Source organism: Cricetulus griseus, chromosome 7, assembly GCF_003668045.3.
Source record: "Cricetulus griseus strain 17A/GY chromosome 7, alternate assembly CriGri-PICRH-1.0, whole genome shotgun sequence".
In the NCBI taxonomy this organism is placed as follows: Eukaryota; Metazoa; Chordata; class Mammalia; order Rodentia; family Cricetidae; genus Cricetulus; species Cricetulus griseus.
In genome coordinates, this window is record NC_048600.1 from 10067845 (window position 1) to 10092081 (window position 24237).

The 24237-nt window shown below is 46.5% G+C and overlaps 1 protein-coding gene across 1 annotated transcript in view; it reads left to right on the forward strand.

Annotated features, from left to right (window-relative positions):
* Positions 1-24237, forward strand: part of Galnt14 (polypeptide N-acetylgalactosaminyltransferase 14) — a 181294-nt gene that overhangs the window by 110281 nt on the left and 46776 nt on the right. The window contains exon 3 of the mRNA XM_035447824.1: positions 17128-17226. Within this exon, the coding sequence (XP_035303715.1) occupies positions 17128-17226 (99 nt within the window). The remainder of the gene's footprint in view (positions 1-17127; positions 17227-24237) is intronic.

The following is a 24237-nucleotide window of genomic DNA, read 5'->3' on the forward strand; positions in this document are numbered from 1 at the left end:
ATGGAGCATTTTATATCTCTCATAATGTCCTGTTTGGTCTTGGGTGAAGGGCTGGTGACATTTCAGAGAAGGAAGTTGAGGCCCAGACAAGGGACCTGGTGCACTAAGACAAGGCTAGATTTTCCATCTCTGAGAGTTGGTGAAAAGCATCTCGTAGCTGGGCTTTAGGTGAGTTACTGAAGCTGCTTATGACTCCACTTCTTCACCCACAGAGTGGGGATAGTGATGCTCTTCTCCCTGCTCTATTGTGTTGGAAGAAAGAAAGGTAGACTCATAGGTGGAGGGGTAATGGTGGATGTAGATAAGTATGGAGAGGTACTAGCTCAGAGCCTTCACTCAACCTCTTTAGTTGGGGTGCTATGGCTCATTGTACCTTGTGCTGAACTGAGGTCAAGGTGACATTGGTGTAGGGCATGCTGGCAGGAAGTCCTTGGAGAATTCCTGGCCCAGCCCAAGTTCCTGGCGCTGAGTTAGCTCACTTGCCTGAATGTCAGACTTACTCAAAAACTGGAAAGCAACAAAGAAGTGACAAGGCATTTGCAATAGTGCATCTGGCGAAGTTTGTGCTTAAAGAAGCCGAGGAGAGAAGCCAGGGCCAGAAGAAGTGCTTTAGGGCCCGGGGCCAGCAAGTACAAAACGTGTTTGACAAGAGATGAAAAGAGCAGGAGAGGAGATGACAGCTGTGGGTGGGGAAAGCGTGAAAGGAGGCCCAAGCCCAGCATGGTGACAGACAGTGGGATGGCACAGGGAGAGCCACGTGTGACGCCTGAGGTGGCTAGAAAGCCAGATGAGCATGTGTGTGGAAGGCAGAAACCTTTAATGCCAGGCAAGCCAGGTCCCTCTAGGCTATCAAGGAGTAACATCTGTACATACCAGTGGTGGTTATCTTGGGTGTCTCTGAGGCCACAAGAAGAATCCCTTATGTCCATGGAGGCTCTATCACAAACAAGCTGTTCTTGCTTTCCAACCTCGTCTGACCCACGAATAAACTTGCAGAAGGCCAGAGTAACTTCCTCTTGGACACCCCCCCCTGCCCCCACCTCCTCCTGCCTCCTGCCTCCTGCCTGAGTCTTCTTCATTGATCATCCACAGACTTGCCTGAGCCTGTCCATGTCACCTGTCCAGACAGAGAAGAACCCAACCCCTCTTTGCTCTGAGATCTGCCCCCTCCTAGACCATGTCCCTCTGTTCACCACTTGACTCAAGCCAGACACTCTAGAATCATGTTCTTCTTTTGCCTAGTTTTTTGTTGTTGTTGTTGTTGTTGTTGAGTCTATCTTCTAGCCATCCCTAAGTCTCTGGGCTTCCTGCCCAGTTCTGCAGCTTGTCGCTCTCACCTGGGTGATAGCAGCAACCCCAACTACCCTCCTGGCTTAGAGCCGAGTGGCATATGTCCAAGATCACACCCCCTCAGCCTAGACCACTCCAAATTTGGACACATCTGACACTCTCTTTGACAGTGTGTGTGTGTGTGTGTGTGTGTGTGTGTGTGTGTGTGTGTGTGTGTGTGTGTGAGTGTGTGTGAGTGTGTGTGTTTCCTCGAAGCCTTGCAGAAGGCTGGCCAGGAGTCATTTCCTGGTTACAACGTAAGGGTGGACCTCCCTGTTCTCTGCTGCTCCCTGCAAAGGACAGCTCTTCATCTTTCAGTAATCCAGACAGCCTGTATCTTCTCTTGGCTGATCTTAGCAGAAGTCTAGCATCTCCTGTATATTCATGTCCATCTCTGAAAAGTTAATCACCCTAAGTTGCAAGCATCCATTATTTCTCTGTCTCCTTTCCAAGCTTTGAGAGACATGGGCCAGAGATGCTGGCCTCTTTTTATGTCCAGAGTCCAGTGCAGCCCTTTGCCCTTATTCTTTGTTCATCAGAATCAGCCCTATGAATGGGGACCCAAAGGGTACCTTAAATCTATTCTCAAACTCTCTACTGAAAACAGTGTCTGTGAGTACAGGAGTGGGACTGAATCCTCAGAACAGAGTGAGAAAATCAAATCACAGGAAATTTAAAGCCACCTTCACTCCACAAAGGAATCTCATGTTCTCTCATAAATCCAAGACCATAATCGGCAAGCACTTATTGATCATACTGCTCCCCTGACATGTGCTAGGCACCTTATATATGTGCTCTCGGTTAAGCCTCACAACTTTGCTATGATCCTGGTTTTAGAGATGAGGAAATTGACTCTGGCAGGTAGAGTAACTTGCCTGTGAGGAACATAAAAATGGAGAAAAGTGCCGCTGCCCTTAGGAAGGGCAGAGTCTCCCTGCAAAGATGAACTGGACGGGGGCAGTTCATCAGCTATGTGGTGGAGGAAGGGGTTTGAGTTGAGGGGATAGGCAGTACCAACAGCTAAGCACCTGTGGAAGGGGAGGTGACAGGATGTGAGGTGAGCAGAAGCTGTCAAGAGGGCATAACCAAGTGAGGTAGATGAGCTGGTTTAGTGGGGACTGAAGGCTCCTAGGAGGGAACTGTGAAAAGAGGAAGGAGTGGGTTGGAGGGTAGTGACTGCAAGCAGAGAGAATCATGGAGAATGATGTAGGGCAGAGCCAGGTCACAGGTCAGACTTGGGAGGACAAAAATGAGAACAAAAGGAGGAGATAGAGATGTTTGGGGAACAGTGTTGATTAAGAGGGTGTTGACTTAGGAAGGTGTAGAAGACTTTGCTTTTTGCTACCTGACCATCACCCCCCATAACCCAGAGCTTTCCCATGGGACACACTATCAAGAGTCCCCAGAGAAGAGGTATGGAACATTTGGCCCTCAAGAGGACCACACCTGAGCTCAAGACCCTGAATCTGGCCTTTCCCTAGAGCCATAGGCATAGTTCTGATCTTAGCTACTCCCTGATAAGGAAGTTTCTCCTCTTGAGCAAAACAAGGGTATAGTTCACTGAGCCTGTAGCTGGGAAATATGGGAGAGTATCAAGAAACAGGAAGAGGACACATTAATCTTTAGCCCATGGATTTTCTGACTTTCTAGAACATTCTAGAATGTGGTCTTCAAGTCACAAAATGGAGAGAAAGGCCCATATTAAATAAGACTTGTTATCAGTGAAGTCCTCTGGCCCTCAAGGGTATGGTAGCAAGGTGTGTGAGGCACTGAGTGGGTTTTACAAGAGTTTCTTGTTCTTATTGTCTCCTCTGTGGTGAGAGAGGAGTGATGCTTCACCCACCCTGAGAATCACTGTGCACATTTGGAGCTCTGGAAGAATACCTGAAACAGAGCGAACATTCAGTAAGCATATCTATTATTACTATTGTGCCCCGTGATTTTAGCAGGGCTAAAATAAGACATGAAGGCGCCCTTCTCCCAGACAGACACCAAAGATCTTTTTCAAGAAACACTCAAAAATAAGTCTTGGCCTATCCCCAGCACTTGCTAGTCCCAGGAAGGAGACTCTGAATTTTCAGAACCTTTGGACAACACTCCCCTGTGCATACTCTTCTGTGAACTCTGACCTCCACTTTCATATGTAGGCAAACACACACACACACACACACACACACACACACACACACACACACACACACACACACCTGCTATCTGGGTAGTATTGGTACTAATTGGTAGCCCCCTTGCAGTGTACACAGAGCTGAGGAGAAGGAGCTGTCCCTTCCGTACAGCTTCCAGCCATCTGTGGCCTCCCATTCACTTTCAAGTCTCTGGTTAACATAAAGGACCTAAATTGGCTCACAGAGTGAACCTGGTGCATAGGGGAGCAATGGTCATTTCTTGAGGTCTAGCTCAAAGAGAGGATCTGCATCTTCTAGGGCAAGAAGGTATTCCCAGCCCCATTACACCTGTCTGCGCATGCCACAGAGATGTCCCAAGGAGATGGACTAGGGCTAGAGGTCAGAAGTGCTTTACAGAGTAATAGACACAGCACTGAGAACAAAGGGGTGTCTGCTGCTCCCAGACCGAGAGTAGGAGCCGTCCTGTCTTCTGTGTTAGTACTTACAGTTTTGGCAGAGGGTGGGAGACAAAGGCAAATCATGATTTAATGTGATGGATCATTAAACTGCACTTTCACATGCCAGTTGGTAAATGAGTCCATGTCTGCCTTGTAGAGCTGAGAGAGAAGGGAGAGTTCACTGAAGATGACTTCTACGTTGAATAGTCTACTAATTATTCTGAGGTTGTGGCCTTTTCTGGAATTTAGACACCATTTCTTTTATAAAATGATGATAGTAGATGGTAGGAAATATATATATATATATATATATATATATATATATATATATATATTTAACAAAGGTTTCTATGTTTTTACTTTACTCACACAAAATATCCAACATCTAGAAAATATTGTCTGTCACCAATGTTGATATTTTAGATTAGGTAATATGCAAATTAAAGTTCAATGGCCACTTAAGAAGGATAGTGTTTGTACAAATAAATTCATAGTTTAAAATTTTCTAGAGTCACACTTTGAAAAAAATAGAAGAAAGTGAAATTAATTAATGTTGTTTATTTCAATAAATAGATGTCAAATAGTATCATTCCAACATGTAACTGATATAAAAAAATAAACAAGCTATCAGGATTGTTGACATTCTTTTTCTTTGATATTTTGGATTTATTCTATACTCATAGCTTATTCCCACTCAGTCTGGGCACAGTTCACATATTCAGTAGTTGTACACGGCCAGTGGCCGCCATACTGGGCAGGGCCTTTCTAGAGTGTGTGAGCCATAGTCCAGTGGGATTCAATCTCTCACATGAAGAAGGCTTGTTTGTCTTTTTGGGGATTTTGGCAAATGTGAACATCCTGCCTTTTAACCAAGCTGGTGTTTTCTAAGCAATAGAGAAAAACTAAGAGCACACCAGGAATTATCCCAGGTGTTCTTACTGGCCCCATCGCCAATGCCTCCCACTCACTTCACTGTGGCCTGTGCTCTAACCTCAGACTCTTCTTCAGTTGCTCTGGTTTGCTTGGTCCCTGCATTCCTAACATTGTCCCTCCCTCCCTTGTGTTTACATCACCCATAGCTTGATAAATGACATTTTCCCTTCTAGCACTCTGGGTGCCTCTCCTGTTGCTACTTCACTTGTCTACACATTCATTCTTTAGGTTTGTATTGTTTCCCTATTGTCATCATGCTAGGTGCAGAGTTATAACTACAAGTAAGTCTTTACTGCCACCATAGTCAGTAGAAGAGACAGAAAAGTAGTTTCACAGTGTTTGGTAGTAAATTACAGCAGTGGGGTGGATGTAGAGACCCAGAAAGGCAAGATAAGAAGAGAGGGGATAAAACAACCCAAAGAAGAGTGGTTCTCAACCTGAGGGTCTCGACTCTCACAGGGGTTGCATATCTGATATCTTGCATATTAAATATTTACACTGAGATTCATAACAGTAGCAAAATTGCACTTATGAAGTGGCAACAAAATAATCTTATTGTTGAGGGTCACCACAATATGAGGAACTGTATTAAAGGGTCGCAACATTGGCAAGGTTGAGAACAACTGCCATAGAAGAAACCATGCATTTCATATACGCAAGAGAGGGATGGGTGCCTGCAGAGATCCAGAGTGGACAAAGAGCAGGTGTGTGGCTGTGTTTGGCTGGAATATTGAGGGTATGGCAAGCTGGAGTCAGAAGATCCAAGGATGGATGGTAAGCCATGATCTAGGTGTCCCGGCTGTATTTTATGACTAATTAGGTAGCATTGAAAGGTGCAAAGGCTGCAGGTTTAGGCAGGTCACTCCAGTGGCTGCAATTCCGGTGGATTGTAAGGAGATAGGAAGTTGCTGCAGTCATCGGAAAAAGCTGGATGGGAACATAGAGAAACAGCCAGATGGAAAGATAAGGAAGACAAATTGCCGAGCTGGTTTAATTACGGTGGGTATAGGGGAGAGGGAATCAGGGTTAGAAGCCATTTCTTGGGCTGGGGCACATGGTTGGTGGTGAACTGGAGAATACAGTCACATATGAGAGGCTGAGAGTGAGTGAAGAGCTCATTCATTGGGGATACCTGGGAGATGATGCCCATTGGTAAGTTAAAGCTGGGGTGCTAACAACCAAGTGGACAATGGATGGCCCAGAAAGAAGGAAGATTCAGAAAAGTGTGGCCCAGGAGAAAGTCTGTGTAGAACAGCAGGACTCCTGATGAGATAAAGAGAGGGAAAGTCAAGAGTATGGCTGTAAAGGAAACAGCCGTGCTAGGGCCATCTCACTGAGGTCAAGGGCAAAGCACAAACCAAGTACTTCATAGCATGATGGGTTAGATGATGGCTATAAAGTTGTCATTTGAGTTAGCATCATGAAGAAGTAATGGGACCTTGACGGGGTGTTCCCAGGGGAAAGGGTGGTAAAAGAGCCCTTAAGGCCTGTATGACAACACTGGTAGCTGATGGCATTGTATAGATGGGGACTGTGTGTAGTGTCTGATAGGGTCTCTGAACTTGGATGCTTTAAGCAAGTTGAGTAAGTAAAATGAAAAAAGCTTGTCTCTGCTGCACAGTAGTCACCTGGGTAGGTCAGTCCACTGTTCTGACTGTCCTGGTCCTCAGTTTCTTCATTTGACCAAAAGGAGAGAAGCATCTTGAGGCAGTGATTTCTAAACTGATAGACATCACATACAATTCTGTTTGGTATAATATGTGGTAAGTTTTAGCAAATCAATAGCTATATTTGAGTTTCCAGTATGTAGGAACCTGCATGTACTACTATAAAGCACAGGGGCTGGGGGGTGCAAGGGAGCACCCTTGTGCTAGGTTTTGAGGGAGAAGTTTGGGTAACAGAGAACCCCTAAAAGTCTCAGAACTTCTAACAGGTCCATATTCATTCAGGAGACACCAGAAGTATTATTTTATAAATCCAATCTACTTTTCATCTAATATCATCTGCCAAATCATCTTGGCCCTTGTCAACTTTATGCATCAATCATGCAGACATGTCCCAGACATACTGTCCAGCAGCTCACAGTGAAGGGGTCAATTAAATAGATGATCTTCAAAGCTCCTTCCGGATGGATATTACAAAAACCCATCAGATCTGGGGGGAGGGGGCAAAGAAAAGTCTTCCAGATGTTGGTGGTGACTCAAAACCAGAAACAAATACTGAGCCTTTAAGTGAGTCTGAGCCCTATGGTCTCATCCTACTTCCAACTGCCTACTTATCTTCCTAGTTTGTCATGACAGAACCCATGGGACTCTCTTACCTTGCCAGGAGGCAAGATGTTCAGAACTGATTTCTGGGATCATCATTCTGATCTACAGCCTGCAATTAATCAGACCATGGAAGTGGCCTAGAAGTGTCAAGGCATAGATTTTCTGAGAGATCTGATGCTGCTGGAAGTAGATAGCTAATACATCCAGGAGGTGCTGATATTCTCCAAAGAACAAGAAGTGGCTGAGCATTGGTGGTGCACACCTTTAATCCCAGCACTTGGGAGGCAGAGGCAGAGGCAGAGGCAGGTGAATCTACAGAGTGAGTACCAAAACAGTCTCAAAAGCAATACAGATAAACCCTATCTCAAAAAACAAACAAACAAAGAACAAGAAGTGAAGATCTATAACTGGGCAGGCAAAGAGACTCTGCCAAGAACATAGTGGTAGTCAGAGGCCAAGGAATGTATGTGTTGGCCTAACTAGGACTACCCTGAGACCAGATACCCTGCAGAGTGACCCTGTGCACTGAAAAAGATGCTAACATCTAGGACAACATCTCTTTTTCTTTCTTTCTTTTTTTTACCCTTACAATTCTGCTAAGGAATTTAGCCTTGATGCACTAGAGGATCCACAGTGTGAAACAAATTCACTTCCATCATTGTAGGTGGTCCCAGCAAGAAGGGAGAGAACAATCATTCCAGGTGGTCTACAACTGTCAGATTTCAGTGCATGCAAGACTATGAAAGGAGCATCTTGAATTGGGGGCCATCCTAGGTCACAGTGAGATTATGTCCAAAGAAGGAAGGAAAGGGGAGGGAAGGAGAGAGGGAGAGAGAAAAAAGAAAAAGATCATTCAAATACATACATTCTCTGTACATAGGATTCCTGAGGCATCACTTACTTAGTATCATCTTGTGAATGAAGGCCAGCAGAGCATGGACAAAAGGTCCCCTGGGGACTCAGACCACGGTGTATTGAGGAGAGGCAGAACAGAATGTAATTCCATGGTTCTTCTTGCAAGTACTCAAGGGAATTCATGCTTTACCTAGGGGAGCTAGATGATGATGATGATAAGAATGAGGATGATAGTGATGAGGATGATGATGATGATAAGGATGAGGATGATAATGATGAGGATGATGAGGATGATTGACGATAACTACACTCCTCCTCCTCTTCTCCTTCTTCTCCTAATGTAGCCAAGGGCGCCTGTATTAATCTATTTTGGTATAACAGTTACACTAAAAGGTTATGGCAGTGTTTCTCATCCTGTGGGTTGCAGCCCCCACAGGGGTTGCATATCAGATAACCTGCATATCTGATATTTATAATTCATAACAATAGCAAAGTAACAAAAGCAATTTTATGTTTGGGGTCATCACAACATTGAGGAACTTTATTAAAGGGTGGAAGAATTAGGAGGATTGAAAACCACTGGAGGCAGCTTCAACTGACACTTACCTTCTCATGGTTTCTATGCATAGGTCAAGAATATGGTGTGGCCTAAGTGGGTCCTCTACTTCAGGGACCCTCCCATGATGCCACCAAGGAGCCGTCTAGCACTGTTGCTATCTCAGAGGTTGGCTGGAGGAGAATCATCTTTCAAGTTCCCTCACATGGCTTTTAGTGAGATTTGGTTAACGACAACCATGTATAGAGCTCTACAACATGGTGGTGTGTTCTCTCAAAGTGTGTAAACCAGGTTCTTGTAACTTAGTCTCAAGGGTGAGAAATAATTTATCCTTATTTTCTCCATTTCCCTAAAACCACAACCAGAGAGGTAAAGGCAAACACAATCATATAACTCCCAATAAGGGTAGGATTAACTTTTTGGGAGACTGTTGTGTGTGCCCAAGGGTGCAAGCAGGTGGGGTGGGGTGGAAGGGAGCACGTTTTCTGCTCCACTGCCATCTGCCATTCTTTGTCATCCATTCCAACCCAGGACAAGCCTCAGAGACACACTGATTCCTCTTCTCCTTTCTCATCACCACTAAACAACTTGCAATGCCCTATGCATAAGGAAGACAGATGAAGGAAGACAGCCAGATTCGGGACCAGTTGTCTTGCCTTAGATATGTTCTGTTCCTCTGCAGGGAGTCAGCAAATTCGGTCCACCAAGGGAATGGATTATGCAAAGAGGTGTGGCTTGGAGGCCATCTTTAAAGCTGCCTACCACAGTGACCAGCCAAAGTCCTAGCTGATCACCTGTCTGCTTTGGCCTACCTTTCCCCTTTTGAGTATACTGAGATTTGATAACATGCTAAGCAATTAAAATGTACCATTGTAACAGCACGGTAACTCTTAGTATCATTTGAAGTATCTTTTATGAGAGAAGAGATTTCTCTAACACTAAGAAAGAGTAGTTGATGAGGCAAGTAGGAACAGTATATGTTTATGCAGATGGACAAATTAATCTGCATGTGAAATCCCAGTGAAATTGACATGAAATAAAAATTTCATGCCTTACAGTGTATCTGTGTCACCCATGAAATGAGATTAAAAGGAATTTCTGATTTTACGCTCGTCCTACCTTCCTATGATGTCTGCTTCTTGCCCTTCTAGAGTCAGGTGTGAACTTGGGGTCAGCCACAGAGTTGGCATTTTGTAGTTTATGCTCATCTCCTTTGTTCCCCCTCCTGAGATCAGATGTCCTTCCATGGAAGGAAACTCAGAGTGGATTAGGCATTCTCTGCTTGAAAAGCAAGATCTGATTCCAAAGACTAGCAGCAAACTCACTGCACTCTACTCTGGGAACACTGACATTCAGGAAAGGAAAGGTCTCTGGGCTCCCTTTGCCTGCCTTCCTCATCTGGAGAGCCACATGCTGGTGATGAAGAAGAAGGGACGGTATCTCTGAGGTTTCTCCTGGGTTGGAATAGATGACAAGAATGGCAGATGAAGGTGGAGCAGGGAGCCTGTTTGCTACCCCACCCCAACCCTACCTGCTTGCACAGGGGACTCTCTTGGGCATACTCCCTATTGGGAGTCATAGGCCTATGCTTCCCTTTATTTCTCTGGCTCTGAAGTTAGGGAAATGGAACCTATGGAGATAAATTATTTTCTCAAACTGGGACTAGCCTTCTATAGAGCAATCAGAAGTGTGGGGGTTAGAGAGAATTCCCGTTTCTGTTTAGGGTCAGATGCATGGGAAGCATTTGATTCAGCTTTGCAATGGACACATTGTTACTACTCTGTGAGGCTCTCAGTGGGAGCGTCTCTTTTGGTGTACCCCTGCAAAGCATCCCTCATCTTCCTGTCCCTGCCCAGCAGCACAACCCAATTTTCCCTCCTAGGCATATCTCTGGTTTCTAGAACCTGTAGAAACTCTTTTTTTTCTGAATATAGTTTGGGTGTGGGCATAAGTGCCCACTTCAAGTGTGGCGAGGCACAGAACAGACATGAGCAACAACTGGATAGGTCTGGCATAAGGGTATTATAGCATGGGATGAGTCCCACACATCTGGCTCTAGTCCCCTTCACTAGCTTCATTCACTGAGTGACTCAGCCTCTCTGCCTGCCTCCTTAGTCCTCCTAGGCCATCGTGGTGGGGAGAGCCCAGTGGAACATACTTATCATGGAAATTGGAAGAAGTATGGAAGAACAGCCTGGAGACCTGTTACAACCTTTAAACACTCCCCACCCCTACCACCCAACACAGCAGCATCCCACACTGGCTCAACCCAGCATTTAAAACAGGAGCCAGAGTGAGGGAGCATTCCATGTTCAAACCATAACAGTAGTGAATCTGGAAAGCAATAGGCACTTCCTAAGCTATTATGAACATTATGCACCTGAGGTGCTATAAGTGTTCCACTAGTGCTCATTTAAATACTCTATGTCGTGGGTATTGCTACCACCACTAACCAGGAGACTTAGGATCAGAGAAGGGAAATCATTGCTGAACCCTAATCAACTGTTTAACCTGAGCGTCCCCCTTGCCAGGCTATCTGATTCTTACTGTGTTGGGTTGATTATCTCCACCCAACTCTGGCCATGCTGCCCACACAGTAGCTGCTCTCAGTCTCTCCCTTCCAGGGTGCCAGAGCTCCCTTCCCAGCTTGCAGCCATTGAGGAGCTCTCCTCTATGCCAATCTCATAGTAATAATAATATACACTCTCTCCGCTTTAAAGTTAGCTGGCCTGCCTCTCCATCACTCCCTCTGGTTTTCATCCTCCAGCATAAAATCCCAAATGATTTATAATTTATGATCAAGAATTTTTCCCCCAGCATGTGGTGAGAGGACGACCATGTGTTCCAGGGCCACAGGGACCACTAAGACCTCCTAACTCATTAACAAAATGGAGGTGACCATGACCGTCATCATGCTCTCCCTCGCAGGCGGCTGCAGTATTTTGCAAATATGTGGAGTAAAAATGAAGGGCATTGTGTGCATCTGTGTACATCAGATTACTGTGATAACTGACAGGCGTGTTTCTAATGTACTGAGGTTGTCATGTTCATTTAGGTATGGGGAATGGACAAGGGCACAGCAAGTCACAGTTGGGTAAGGGAAGGACAGGAAGAAAGCGCCTCTTATGCCCAGGGTTGGCCTCAGAATTGCTCCCTGGAAGCACCTTCAGGCAGTGATACTGAACCTTCACAAGGTTGGGAATCCAGGAGGCACACTGAGCCTCAACTTAGTTTGGGAAAATCATGGGTCTCTCCAAAAAATAGAGGGTACAAAACTGTTTAAAATCATTCTGGAGGAATGTGTTATTCAGGAGCTGCTGTGGTGGGATTCTCCCTCCTCAAACAGCACACACACACACACACACACACACACACACACACACACACACACACACACACACACAGCGTGCTCACACAAGTTCTCTCTCTCTCTCTCTCTCTCTCTCTCTCTCTCTCTCTCTCTTTCTCTCTGTCTGTCTGTCTCCCTTCTTCCCTCCCTCCCTTCCTCCCTCTCACCCTCTCTCCCTCCTTCCCTCCCTCTCCCCCATTTCCCCACAGAGCTAAATTCCTCCTGGTTCAGAGGATGAGCTCAGTGCTCCCACCCTACCCCATCCTTCCCACTCGCTGGCTCCTCTCTCCATTAAACCCCCTGAATTTTTAATAAATTATCAACATGCTTTCTCGTCCATCTGCTGGCGCCAGACGTCAGCATTGGCCGCCTTCTTCATTTTCTTTGTGGCCCCAGAGACCTCAGTGTTTGATTAATCTTTTAGGTCCCTCCCACTTACTGTCTGGGCTGAGACTCCTCTAGGTAGGCAGCTTTAAGGACTTTTCTCAGCCTCAAGTCAATATTATAAGTCTCTAGTGCCTGTCACTGAGCGGGCTGTGGATCAGGCCTTGGATAGCAGGTGACTCCTGTGTGGGACTGACGACTGTATGCCTAATGCTGCTTGCTCTGTACTAGGAAGCGCATGGGACAATAGGAATCAGTACCAGCTAAGGAATCATGGTCTGGCTTCCTCCATCTCATGCATGAACCAGGTATGTCCTTTGGAGAAGGGAGTTCTGAGCCTTGGTTTACCTTTCTGCAGAGGCTGCTGTGAATATCAAACAGATGAAGGCTGAGTCCAGACCCTTTGGGCTACAGCAGAGGCAGGAAAGCTTGGGGAGGATATTAGCCTGAGAGTATGAAACACCACCATGCCCTCCCCCCTCTGTGGGCCTATGCATGACAGCAGAGCTCCTCAGCTTTCCAGTATGACCCCAGGCAAGGCCTGTGTCCTACCCCTTTGGAGATAGGAGTTTCCAGGCCCCGGAGAATACCACCTAGGTTCCAGCTGCTGCTTGCTGTTTTGTTTGCCGTTTCCAGACCCCTCCCTTTTCTACTCTGTGAGCTTGCATCTCTAGTCAATACATACTACACTTCCCTTAGAGGCTGGTTCAGCTAGTTTCTGCTCACATTTCCTTGGCACTTGCCAAATGCTTTGTGTGCATGAGCCACAGTCTTCCCCGCAAGCCTGTAAAAGCTTGTCCTTCTGTGACAGGAGCCTTGTCCACATTTTTCAGGTGACAATATTGAAGCTTAGAGGAGGTAAATGGCATATTCTAAGGCTCACAACCAGCTTTTAACAAATCCATATTTGAATCTAGGCATCCAGGCCCCGGTTCATCTCATCAACATTGATGGCACAGTCCTTGACCTCTGTCCCTTCTCTTGCCTCTCTCACTGCCTCTTAGCCACTCTCAGTACCCATGGAGATGCCTACCAAAGACACCTATCCAATAAGAGAAAGATCCAGTTAGGCACAGCCGGAGTCACCTGTATATTTGGACTGATATTAGTAATCATGTGAACATTTGCCTCAAACCTTTTGCTACCTGTCATAATGATCAATGAGGGAGATTCGCAAGTTAGGAGTTTCCATCTCCATTGTGTGGGTGAAGAATCTAACTGCTGAGGAAATCACAGTCACAAGTAAGTAACCCTGTGGCATAGCTGGACCTCAGGTACAAAGAGAGTTTATAGCATCCGGATCAAATGGCTTGTCCATACTGAAGGCAGGGGATACCACAGCTTCTGTTCCTGTACCTAGATCTTTGTTGGGGAAGAGTTTGGACTAACCCTGCTTCATAGAGGAGCAGGCAGCAGCCTGCAGAGGTGGGCAATTTTCTTAAGGTCTCATACTGGCAGGTGCTGTCCAGAGTCCCAGCTGATGAGTCTGGGGGCTTCTCTACCCTATTTTTTAGCCATCCTCACCTTACCCTATGGGATCCAATATGTTTTCAATGGCATCTTCTTCACACTTCAGGCAGTTAGCCTCTGCCTCTGTGCACAGGCTTCTGGGTCACTGTGCACTGAAATGCCTCTCTCTCTAGCTGGCATCTCAGAGGCAAAATAGTGATCTCTAATCAAGTGGCAACTCCAAAGACCACCATTCTTCCTCAGCTTCTCCCAAATAACTCAAATCATGGAAACTGAGCCATGACTACAGATGATCTCCAAACACCTCCCCGCCATGGCAGAGCCACAACAGCCAGATATCCTAGCAGTGGTGGCATCCAGTGTCTCCATTGTCTCCCATTCTGAGGGGGAGCAGGTGGATACACTTAAGATCTCTGACCTTACCTCCCTTTCCATAGATAATTTGTCCAGCCCACTCCCTGGTCTTGGCTCATTCTTCCTAGAGTATTTATTGCTGCCACCCCACTGCCTGGGTCTCTCTCCAAGACCCTTCATGTCCTCACCGATCCTGTAATCTACCAAGCAAGGACCCCAATACCACCATTCCCCCAACCCTTCACCATGGCTCCTAATTAAAGTTGGGGCTCTGCCCAAAGACAGATAAGTCCAGATTTTTCTCAGTAGAGGCTGTTCCCAAGCATTTCCCTTTTTAATAATAGTTTCTAATGCCCAGCAAATCATCCCTGATTAAACTGAGTGGCTTAAAACAACAGAAGTCATGGACCATCTTCATTGGGTCTGTGGATCAGGAATTGGGAGCATCTTGGCTGGGCGGTGTTGGCTTAGCATCCCTCATTAGGCCTCAGTCATCAGTCTGTTGTAGTTGTTCATTGAAAGCCTGGCTGGAGTAAGTGGACCCACTTATCATGTAGTCCATTCATATGACTGGCTAGCTGGTAGAGGTGAGGGTAGGGGGCCTCAGCCACTATGAGGATGTCTATCTACAGGGATGTCTGAGTGTCTTCATGGCATGACAGCTGGCTCCTCTCTCTGTGGCCATGGAAGAGGCTACAGGGCTTTCATAAAGCCACACAGTGTCACATTCACCATATCCTACTAGTTATATAAGGATTCAGAGAAGGAGGGGACTCCAAAAGAACATAAAAACTTGCTGGTGAGACTCCATGAAAGCTATCTAGAAGGCTGCCACATGTCTGAGAACCATAAATGATTGAGTCTTCTGCTGCCTTGGGCATGCATGTCCTTACTTTCTTCTTTAGAAAAGGGAATCTAGTATGTATACCTCTACTTGTGGGGATGCCAACATGGATGGAGCTATGGTTCTTCCCTGGATGAGCTTGGTAAAGTTGGGGATTCAGTCTCATCATGAGAAGTTCCAGAAGAGACATCTTCTAAATGTCCAAACTGTGAGAGTATAAACAACAGGTCATTTGCCTATTGGAAACTATGGGATGTTTTCCCAACAAAGGGACACTGAGTCTTGAAGGATGGCTAAGAGCTCCTTGAGTGGTAACAAAAGGGAGGACATTGCTCCATGTGGCATGAGCGATAGCAGAGAGCTGGAGAGCTTGTGAGACTATGGTTATGTAGATGGACTTTATACTCCAGGGGCCCTTGAGGGTTTTGAGCCAGAGTAGGGCCTGGCAGAGTCCTGTGGGATGGGACTGGAAGGAAGACTACAGAGGAAGGAGCTGTGCTACAACCTGCATGGCTTGGGGATTGACCTAACTGGTTCACTAGAGGATGAAGAAATGATGGAGTGTATACAGAAAAGCTGGGATCAGGTGGGCTGTGGCTCTGATGGAGATGCACCACCAGCAACATCCTGGACACTCCACACATTTGTGTTATGCATCTTAACCCAAGAGGCAAGTTTATTGTATATAGCTGAACAAGGAGGCAGGTTTAGCTTAGAGAGGAGCCTCTGCAGGGGAGCAATCTCAGGTTGTAGTCAGCCAAGAAGAGGAAATTGTGGTCGATCGTTTCCATATACACTGGCTTTAGCTGAGGGATCATTTCTGCATACACTGGTTTTAGTTAATATCTGTACTTGGACCCACAGATGACTTTGCCATTTCCCTGGGCCTCACCTGAGAAAGGCTTTGCCATTTGCCATAGGTCTGAGGCACAGGGGTCCTTGACATGTCTGTGTACATGTCAACAATACACATTCACTCAGGACTTCATTTGCATCCCACAGGGTTGCAGTGTGCTGAGGGGGGAATGTGTGGAGGAAGAGAACCAATCGTGAAGTGAAACTGACTGGTGTCTGTGACAGGGGACAGGCAGGCCTGCAGGCCATGTCTTACCCTTCCCATCATTTCTCAATCTTACCTTCTTCCCTAACTCTTGGTTCTGGTCCTGGCTTCCCCCAGGCCTGTGTGTGAGCATATGATATTTAAGCCTTTGATCCCACAGAACCACCAATGCAGCACCATCAGGGTGACCACAAGGGACATCAGGTCTTTTAGGCCAGGACTGGAGATCTTCAGTGTTTCAGGCCCAGACTTGTGTGAAATCTGGTTTGAAATGTGAACCATATTTCCAGGAAAATTGAAAATGCTTAGCAAAAGACTCCAGAGGGCTCAGTCAGTCCCCTCAAAGCCTATCTGCGGGTCTCTGGATTTCCAATTAAAGGCTCAGGAAGAAATGAAAAAAAAAATGAGAACCAATATCTGACCCCCCACACACAATGTATGTTCTTTACTTCTCTTTTTAAAGCCCTATAATAACCCCACCCATAATTGGGCCACCCCTGAAATCAAGAGAAACAGGAGGAAGTGTACACCCAGATGACAGCCCCCAGTGACACTGGCCTCACTTGGAGGGTCTATTTCCATATTATTATAGCAATTCTCAGGCTGCAGGCTACAATTTTCAGTTGAGGTGAAGTATTAAATTGAAATTACCCCACATGTAATGGGCATACAAAATAATCCTGGATACATGGAAGCAAATGCTTTTTCAGGGTGGGGCTTCATTTCTCATACTGAGGCTTTAGGGCTCTGTCTCTTTAAGTATTGGGAGAGGGAGGGGGCAGAGGGCAGGTGGGGCAGCAGTTAGAAGAACTCACCTCTGAGGCTGCCAGTCCCGAAGTAAATATGATTAAGACTTCTGTTGGCTTGACTGCTCTCTGCCCAGGGGCTTGAGTAGGAAGGCTGGAAGGTCCCAGAATTTAGCAGAGCTCAAGACTTGGAGTTTTGTTCCTGCAACTGTTAGGAAACACTGTCCTTGAACTCAGGAATGTGTAAATGACAATTCTCATTTCTGTTTAGGCTCTAAGCCTGGTTTCCCTGCCAGGTGGTGGACATTTAGTTTCGGTCATTCTCAGATGGTGCCCGTGGTCCCAGGCTCTTCTGTTTTGCTCTCAAAGGTCTTATAACCTGCTTTTGCTTGCCAGATGTTCACTGCTGGTGTACTGTACAGACCTTCCTCCCACCAGCATCATCATCACCTTCCACAACGAGGCGCGTTCCACTCTGCTCAGAACCATCCGCAGGTAAGGCATCTTCCTGTGTGGGGGCTATCACTCAGCCTGCTCCTTGTCAGGTTGTGTCTGCCCACATGTCCTGCAGGCATGTACCAGGTACTGCTCTATACATCACATGCTTCCACTCGGCCATTCCTCACATGCTGATGAGAGAGGCCATCATCCTATTTTTAAAGAGAAAGACAGATGCCAACGGTGCCTGGCAATTTGCAGACATTCAGAGATAAAGCATGGGAACGAATAGCAGACCCTTTGGCCATCCATGCTAGGCTGTCTAAAGAGCGTGGACTGGCATGGTCACAACTGATGAAGGATGCTCAGATAGTCAGGTTGCTCATTTCATCCCCAGCCTCTGGCTAGGATCAGGACTTGAACGTGCCCTGGGCTGCTCATCTTGTGCTGCAACTTTCTGAGGCTGAGACAATGATGGGATGTGTGGGAACGCTGTGGGCAGTCATTAATGAATGCTTTCTGGGCATCTACATTCAGCTCCACTCCTGCTTCCCTTCCGCCTACCTGACACCTTGACATTTAGTCATGCTCCTGCTAGGAGAGGTCCGTTGTGACTAAGATGGCCTGTGGCCTGCCTAGCTTTTCCATATGCTCAAGTCTCAGTGCCAGCCACAAGCAACTGGCCCTAGGACATGGAGCAGAGACCTGACTGGGAATTGTGCCCTTGGGTTCTTAGGAGACTCTGGCAGGTTTGGGTCACCATTCTCTGGAATGACACCCCTTTCCTCTCCCTGACCCTATTCCCCTCGTATCCAGGTCAGCTACCTCATTCTCCCTTCCTCAGTTTCCCAAAAGTAGCCCCCCTGTCCTAGTAAGGTCAGACAGTAAGGACAGACATGGGTTCCTGCCCTCAGCTGGGTGGTAAGTAGGTCAAAAGAGAGAATCGAGACTTGCCAAGGTCATGTAGTCCAGTACTAGGATTCTGGCCCATGTCTTCTCACCTGCCTGATCCAGGAAGAGAAGTCACAAGGGAGGGTTCAGCACTGCTGGCATGGGATACAGTCAGAGCTTCCAGCACAGAGTCCAGCCTCACCAGTGAAACTTCTTGTTTGTTTTTGTCAACTTAACTCAAGCGAGAGTCATTTGGGAAGAGAAACTTCAACTGAGAAAACACCTCCATCAGATTGCATGTAGGCAAGTCTGTGGGGACATTTTTTAAAATTAATGATTGATATGGGAAGGCCCAGATCACTGTGGGCAATGTATCACTGGGTAGTAAGAAAGCAGGCTGAGCAAGCCATAAGAATCAAGCCAATAAGATTCACCCCTGCATGGCCTCTGCATCAATTCCTGACTCTAGGTGCCTGTTCTGACTTCCCTTCAGTGACAGAATGGGTCCTGAGAGTTATAAGTTATATTAAAGATTTTCCACCCCATAGTAATAGAAACCCTAACTGTGGCACTTCATGTCCCAAAGACACCCAGTTTATTAGGCAGCATGTGTGAAGGTCATCTGATGCACAGGGGTGGGGGGGGAATGAGATTAAACATGGATGGGCCATCAAGAGTATGACACACCGCAGACCTCCCTCTCATCATCTCCAAAAGACAAGTCACACTGTCCCCATTCTTCCTGTGTGCTTTGGCAGTGGGGGGATTCTGGGTAGACGGAAGCAAGCTCAGCAGCAGGCTCACTCCAAGGGGATATACCACATCTTATGTCCACCTGTCACTAAATGTTGAATGTCTACAGTGTGGGGTCAGTGCTTCCCTTACAGGACAGGACTCACCCATGTGTCAGAAAGCAATTTCTCCTGCAGCCCATGTCTTTGGTACCTGATGGCTGGCTGTATCCTCTAGCCACCAACCCTGTCCTAGCATCTATACTCAACCACACAAGTCATTCAATTCACACACACTGTTGTGTGTCATTTCCCAACAAGACAACAGTACACACACACACACACACACACACACACACACACACACACACACACAAGCACACACGTTACAGGTCACTACCAGTGTCAGGGTCAACAGTGAAGTACCTTGCTGGTTTGCAAATCAGTGTAGGAATGTGGAGAGGACAAGGAAAAGGGCGATTTCTGTGAGGACCTCATTGGTATCACAGGGGTGCTCTTGCTTCTTGGTCGAGAGCTGAGAGATGGAAAAGCACAGCCCCAGACAAGCATGAAAGGATGGACACTGAGAAATGAGAGAATCACAACCTTGATGAATGGGGACTTTCTCAGAGGAAAGAAAGCAAGCCCTGAAAAATTCACCATGGCCAGTGGTGGAGTAAATCCTTACAGGGTGTGAGGCTCATCTTGTCTGTTCTATTCTTCTTGGAGCAACTGTCAACCCTTGACCTCCCATGGGGTCCAGGAACATGCAATGGTCCATGACTTTATATCCCAACTCTTTTCACTCATTGGTAAGTTCCTAGACCTAAGGAGGCACTTTCCAGGTGAAGGTGGTTAAGAATTCGAACTCTGGAACCATATTTGCCTAGCTCTGTGACCCTGGGCAAAGTTCTGAACCTCTCTGCCGAAGTTTTCCATTCTTCCAAACAGAAACTGTGATTACTTCTAATGCCTGGCATGAGCTCAGTGAAGAGTAAGTGCAGGTAGGTTTAACAGTCAGGGCTCTCTACAGCACAGAACCAGTGACATCTATGATTATAAAAAGGCATTTACTAAACTAATTCACAAGATCAGGGCCTGATAGTCTAACCATAGCAGTCTGCCAGAGCTGGAGAACCAGAAAAACAGTACAAAAAATGGAAGCCTCAAAATGGGGGTGAGGCGTGGGGGGGGGCAGAAAGTGTCTCAGACAGTAAAGGCCCTTGACACTAAATCTGGAATTGGAGTTCAACCCCTGGGCCCCACATGGTGGAAGGACAGAACCAACTACTGGAAGTTTTTCTTTGACTTCCATATAAGGGCCATGGTATGTGCACATGCACAACATACACGTGAATGAATGAATGAATGAATGAATGAATGAATATAATAGAATTAAGAGGAGTCCAATGGCACAGCCCCAGACTAAGACTGAAGTCCCTGAAGCTCCCTGGAGACAGACATATTGGTATAAGTACAATTTTAAAGACTGAGATGCTGGCACTTGATGTTCATGGGTAGTCATGGAATGGGCACCCACTCAAGGAGGATGAGGCTTTACCCTGGTGGGCGTCTTCCTCCCTGTTTTTTGTGCTGTCTGAACCTCGGCCCAATGTATGGTACTTTATACATATGGTTGAGTCTTCCCTCTTCAGCTGGATGATACACATGGCAATCTTTCTGGAAATGGACACACTCAGAATATGCTTTACTAATTTGGAGGTGTCTCTTAATCCCTCCAAAGTGCCCATCAAGATTAATCACAGGAAGCAAACGGCTGGGACCTACTGCTGGCACAGGGAAAGCAGCGATGTGACTGAGTCTCCAGCCCTGATAGATAACAGTGTTCTGATGTGGTGGCTCTCCAACATGAGAAGATGCCAGATTCTCTTGGAGGGCTTGCTAGAACATGCCTTCTTGGGCTCTAGCCTCATCGATTCTGAGTCAGTGAGTCTGGAATGTGGCCTGAGAATTTGCATTTCTGACAAGTCCCCAGGCTGTGACAATGTTGCTGGCTTGGGGCTCAGACTTGGAGAATCAGAATTGTGCATCATTTCTGTTGCTGTTAGTAGCTCCAATAGTCTTATCACCGGTGCCCACATACTAAGAGCAACTGTCATGTGCCAGGCATGGTGCTAAGCGATGCTCACGAAGCCAGCCAAAGAAACCATGGTACTTGGAGGCTTGGTATGACTGGAGCCTTCCTGCTGGCAAGTGGAGGCTGCACAGATGTGTGCTTGTATGCAAATCTGTTTCCCTCCAGAATGACTACGCTCAACTGCTCAACTGTCAGCTGCCCCAGGTCTTCATTCACCTGGTGTTTGTGGAGCATTTGATAAGACCTGTCTGCATACGGCACTGTGGAGTTCACGAGGCAATTTCAAATACATTTCCTCGATTCAAACACACAAAAGCCTGTGAAGTAGGTCAAGTATTAATATCACCTGCTTTTACAAGGGAAAGGTAATTACAGAAGGAACGGAGGCTGGGAGCCGACTTACTCAGGACTACACAGCAAGCACCATTGCAGGGCTTACTTGGCCTGAGAGTCTGCATTCCCCAAACTACCCTGACGTGTCTTGGGGCCCCACATGGACCCCAATTAGATCACAGAAAGCAGTGGAGTGGGAGAAGCCATAGAGTGTACCTGTGTGATTGCACAGAGGAGACAGATCCAAAATGATTCCTTGGACAGTGTGGCCCATACATGCCGATGTGAGGAACACTTTGCCGCATTCTGTGGTTGCATGAAGAAAGACTTGTGGCAGTGGAAGTATGGGCATCTAGGATGGAGTGAAGCATGGCAAACTGAGTCCTGTGGAAACAGGAGGATTTACTCTGCTGAGGGTGCGGGGGCTGCTGGGAAGCCTGGATTGTCGAAACTGGGAGGTGGATGGAGGGCAGGAGATGACAGCAATCAGGGTTTAGATGGCAGGAATTGGGGGATGGGGTGCTAAAAGGAGGTCAAGAACCTTTGGCTGCACTTCACCTTCTCCTTCTCCAGTCACTTCAGGTGCCCAGAGTGCCTGCCCATCTCGGGTGCCCCCAGCCTAGATGTACTTTTAGGGGAGACCCACCATCCCTTCCATCGCTCTGAGGACAGGAGCACAAGCAAGCCAGGTGTTAGCAGGAAATGGTCTAATTAGCACTTACTGCTGACGATTCCCCCCCACCCACCCCTCTGTTTTAAACCCTGGACATTTTTTATTCGCTAATCATCTCTCAGTTCAACCAGCTCAGAGCTACACGCGATTTACCTTTTGATGTTCACAGAAGAGAACTCTTGAATTTCAAAGAGCCGGCGGGGATTTGGGGGAGTCGAATGCAGAAGCTCCAGCGTAATCAAACCTCATTAGAGGTTATTCTTCAAGCAGGTTTTTTCCTCTGTCTGCCTCCCTCTCCCCTCCTAGCCTGATTAGATGGCTGGTGGCTGGGTTTGCTGTGTTTTCTTTGGAACAATCACAGTGAGCAATCTCTACCCAGCACCCTATAGTAGAGGCTGCAGCCTCCTTCCTTTCCCTGCCCCCTACTGCCCCCACAGAAGGTGACAACTGTCCAGGCTTTGTGTTGGGGTTCCTCTTTCCACCTCACACTAGTTGCCATGGTGAGAATTAAGGCTTCCCAAATAAAGGTAGCTCTGGGCAAAGTTCCTTTCTCATAGAGTCAACATCCTGCATAGAAAGGTGGCTGCCTTGGATAAAGGCAGATCTGAGAAGAAGGATGCTTATAAAACCCCACCAGCACCCACCCACTCCCTTCCCCGATATACACAGGACTCTGGGTGTATTGTCATGCCTGTCATGAAGCAGAAATGCTTTGGAGAAGCCATGATGTCTGGAGATGCTAGAAGTGTTCTGAGACCCACAGTTGATACTGAAACCAAGCCTGTGTCCCTTGAATAAGACATCTCTCTAGCACAGGAGGTCGGTTCAATAAACAAATCATGAATGACACATGGCATAGTAAGAATGGCTACTATCATCACTTGGTGCCACTAAATGCCGCATACAGGCTTTGTCCTTTTTGAAGAGCCTCCTCCTGTAAATGGCTCCCATTCTACAGATTAGCTACTATGCTGAATGGCAGTATAGTTGCTTGCCCCGGGTTTTAACAGCTTTATAGTGAATACAGCCAAATAACAAGCTTCTTGGGATGGAACTGACTTCCTTTGTGACCCTCACTCAGTGTTCAGCACATAGAAATTGTGCCCTAAACATACTTCCAGTGTAGAGATGTGAGCAAAGTTCCAGGCCTGGGATGTTACCATCTGCAGAGATATTACTAGACTCTCGGATTCATGAATTCAGATTCTCTGTATCCCCAAAGAAATTAAGAAACAGAAATTAGTGAAGGAAACTGGATTTTCTATTTTAACAGTGTAGCCAAACCAAGGTCATGCCTGTGGTCATCTTTTAATTTATAGAAATCCATGAGACAAAGGCTGTAATAATATAGTCAATTTAGCATTGAGATGGTTTGACCAGTCCTGTTCTGGGGCAAAGGGACTTGGGTCCCAAGTTACCTTCACTATCTCAGGTTCTCTATCACAGAGAGTGTTTTCAAGTCAGAACCAAGGAAAACGGGGTAGGCATTCTGTCTTAAAGATCCCCTAGTGGGAAGAGTCCCACAGTAGTGGGCCTAGGGTGGGGCCTGGAACTGACCCAGACTCTATGCTAGTTTCAACCTTGGTCAAAAAAGCTTTTTTTGTCAATGGGAAGTTGTTAATACAGAGACTCACAATGAGTCAAAACGATGAGAGTATGTGGCCATTAGTGCTCAGCCCTAAGTGTAACATCTACATCAAGCCCTCTCCCAAGGCTGGGGGAGTATCCCATCACAGAAGGGGAGGACAGAGAGAGTGTAAGACTCAGAAGATGAAGAATGCTGCAAAATGCTGGCCAGAGTATGGACACTGCATCCATGTGACCTCTAAAGGGGCTCACACAGGGAGCTCTTGTCAAGTTGATAGCCATGGGGGAGGGAGAGTCATTTTTCTTTGCGGTTGTGGCCACAGGTTTGGTGTCCATCTTGCAGGTGGATGGCATCACACCTGTGTGACTCTGAGCAGCACTAATTGGACTCAGTGGGTGATTAAAAATAAAGAAGAAAAAGGGGAGGACATGAAGTTGGGACGTCTGAGGAGGCAGGAAGAGTTGGGAGAAGGGAGGTGTATGTATGTTTTATTTATTCTCAAAGAATAAATAGAATATGTTATTTAAAGAAACACTGTTAAATGGCTAGCAACTGTTGGAACTTTATTTCTAATGCAATGATTGGGGAGGTAAAAAGCAATTTCTCTGTGGGAAATCATTTTGCCATTTCTTATAAAAAAAAAGTATGGATTTAGAATGAACAAAATATTCTCAACTTGGCAGTGAGGAAATTAAATCTGTTCCAACATTTTGGGGGGAAATATTAAATAATGATATTTCTGTTATTGTTGTAT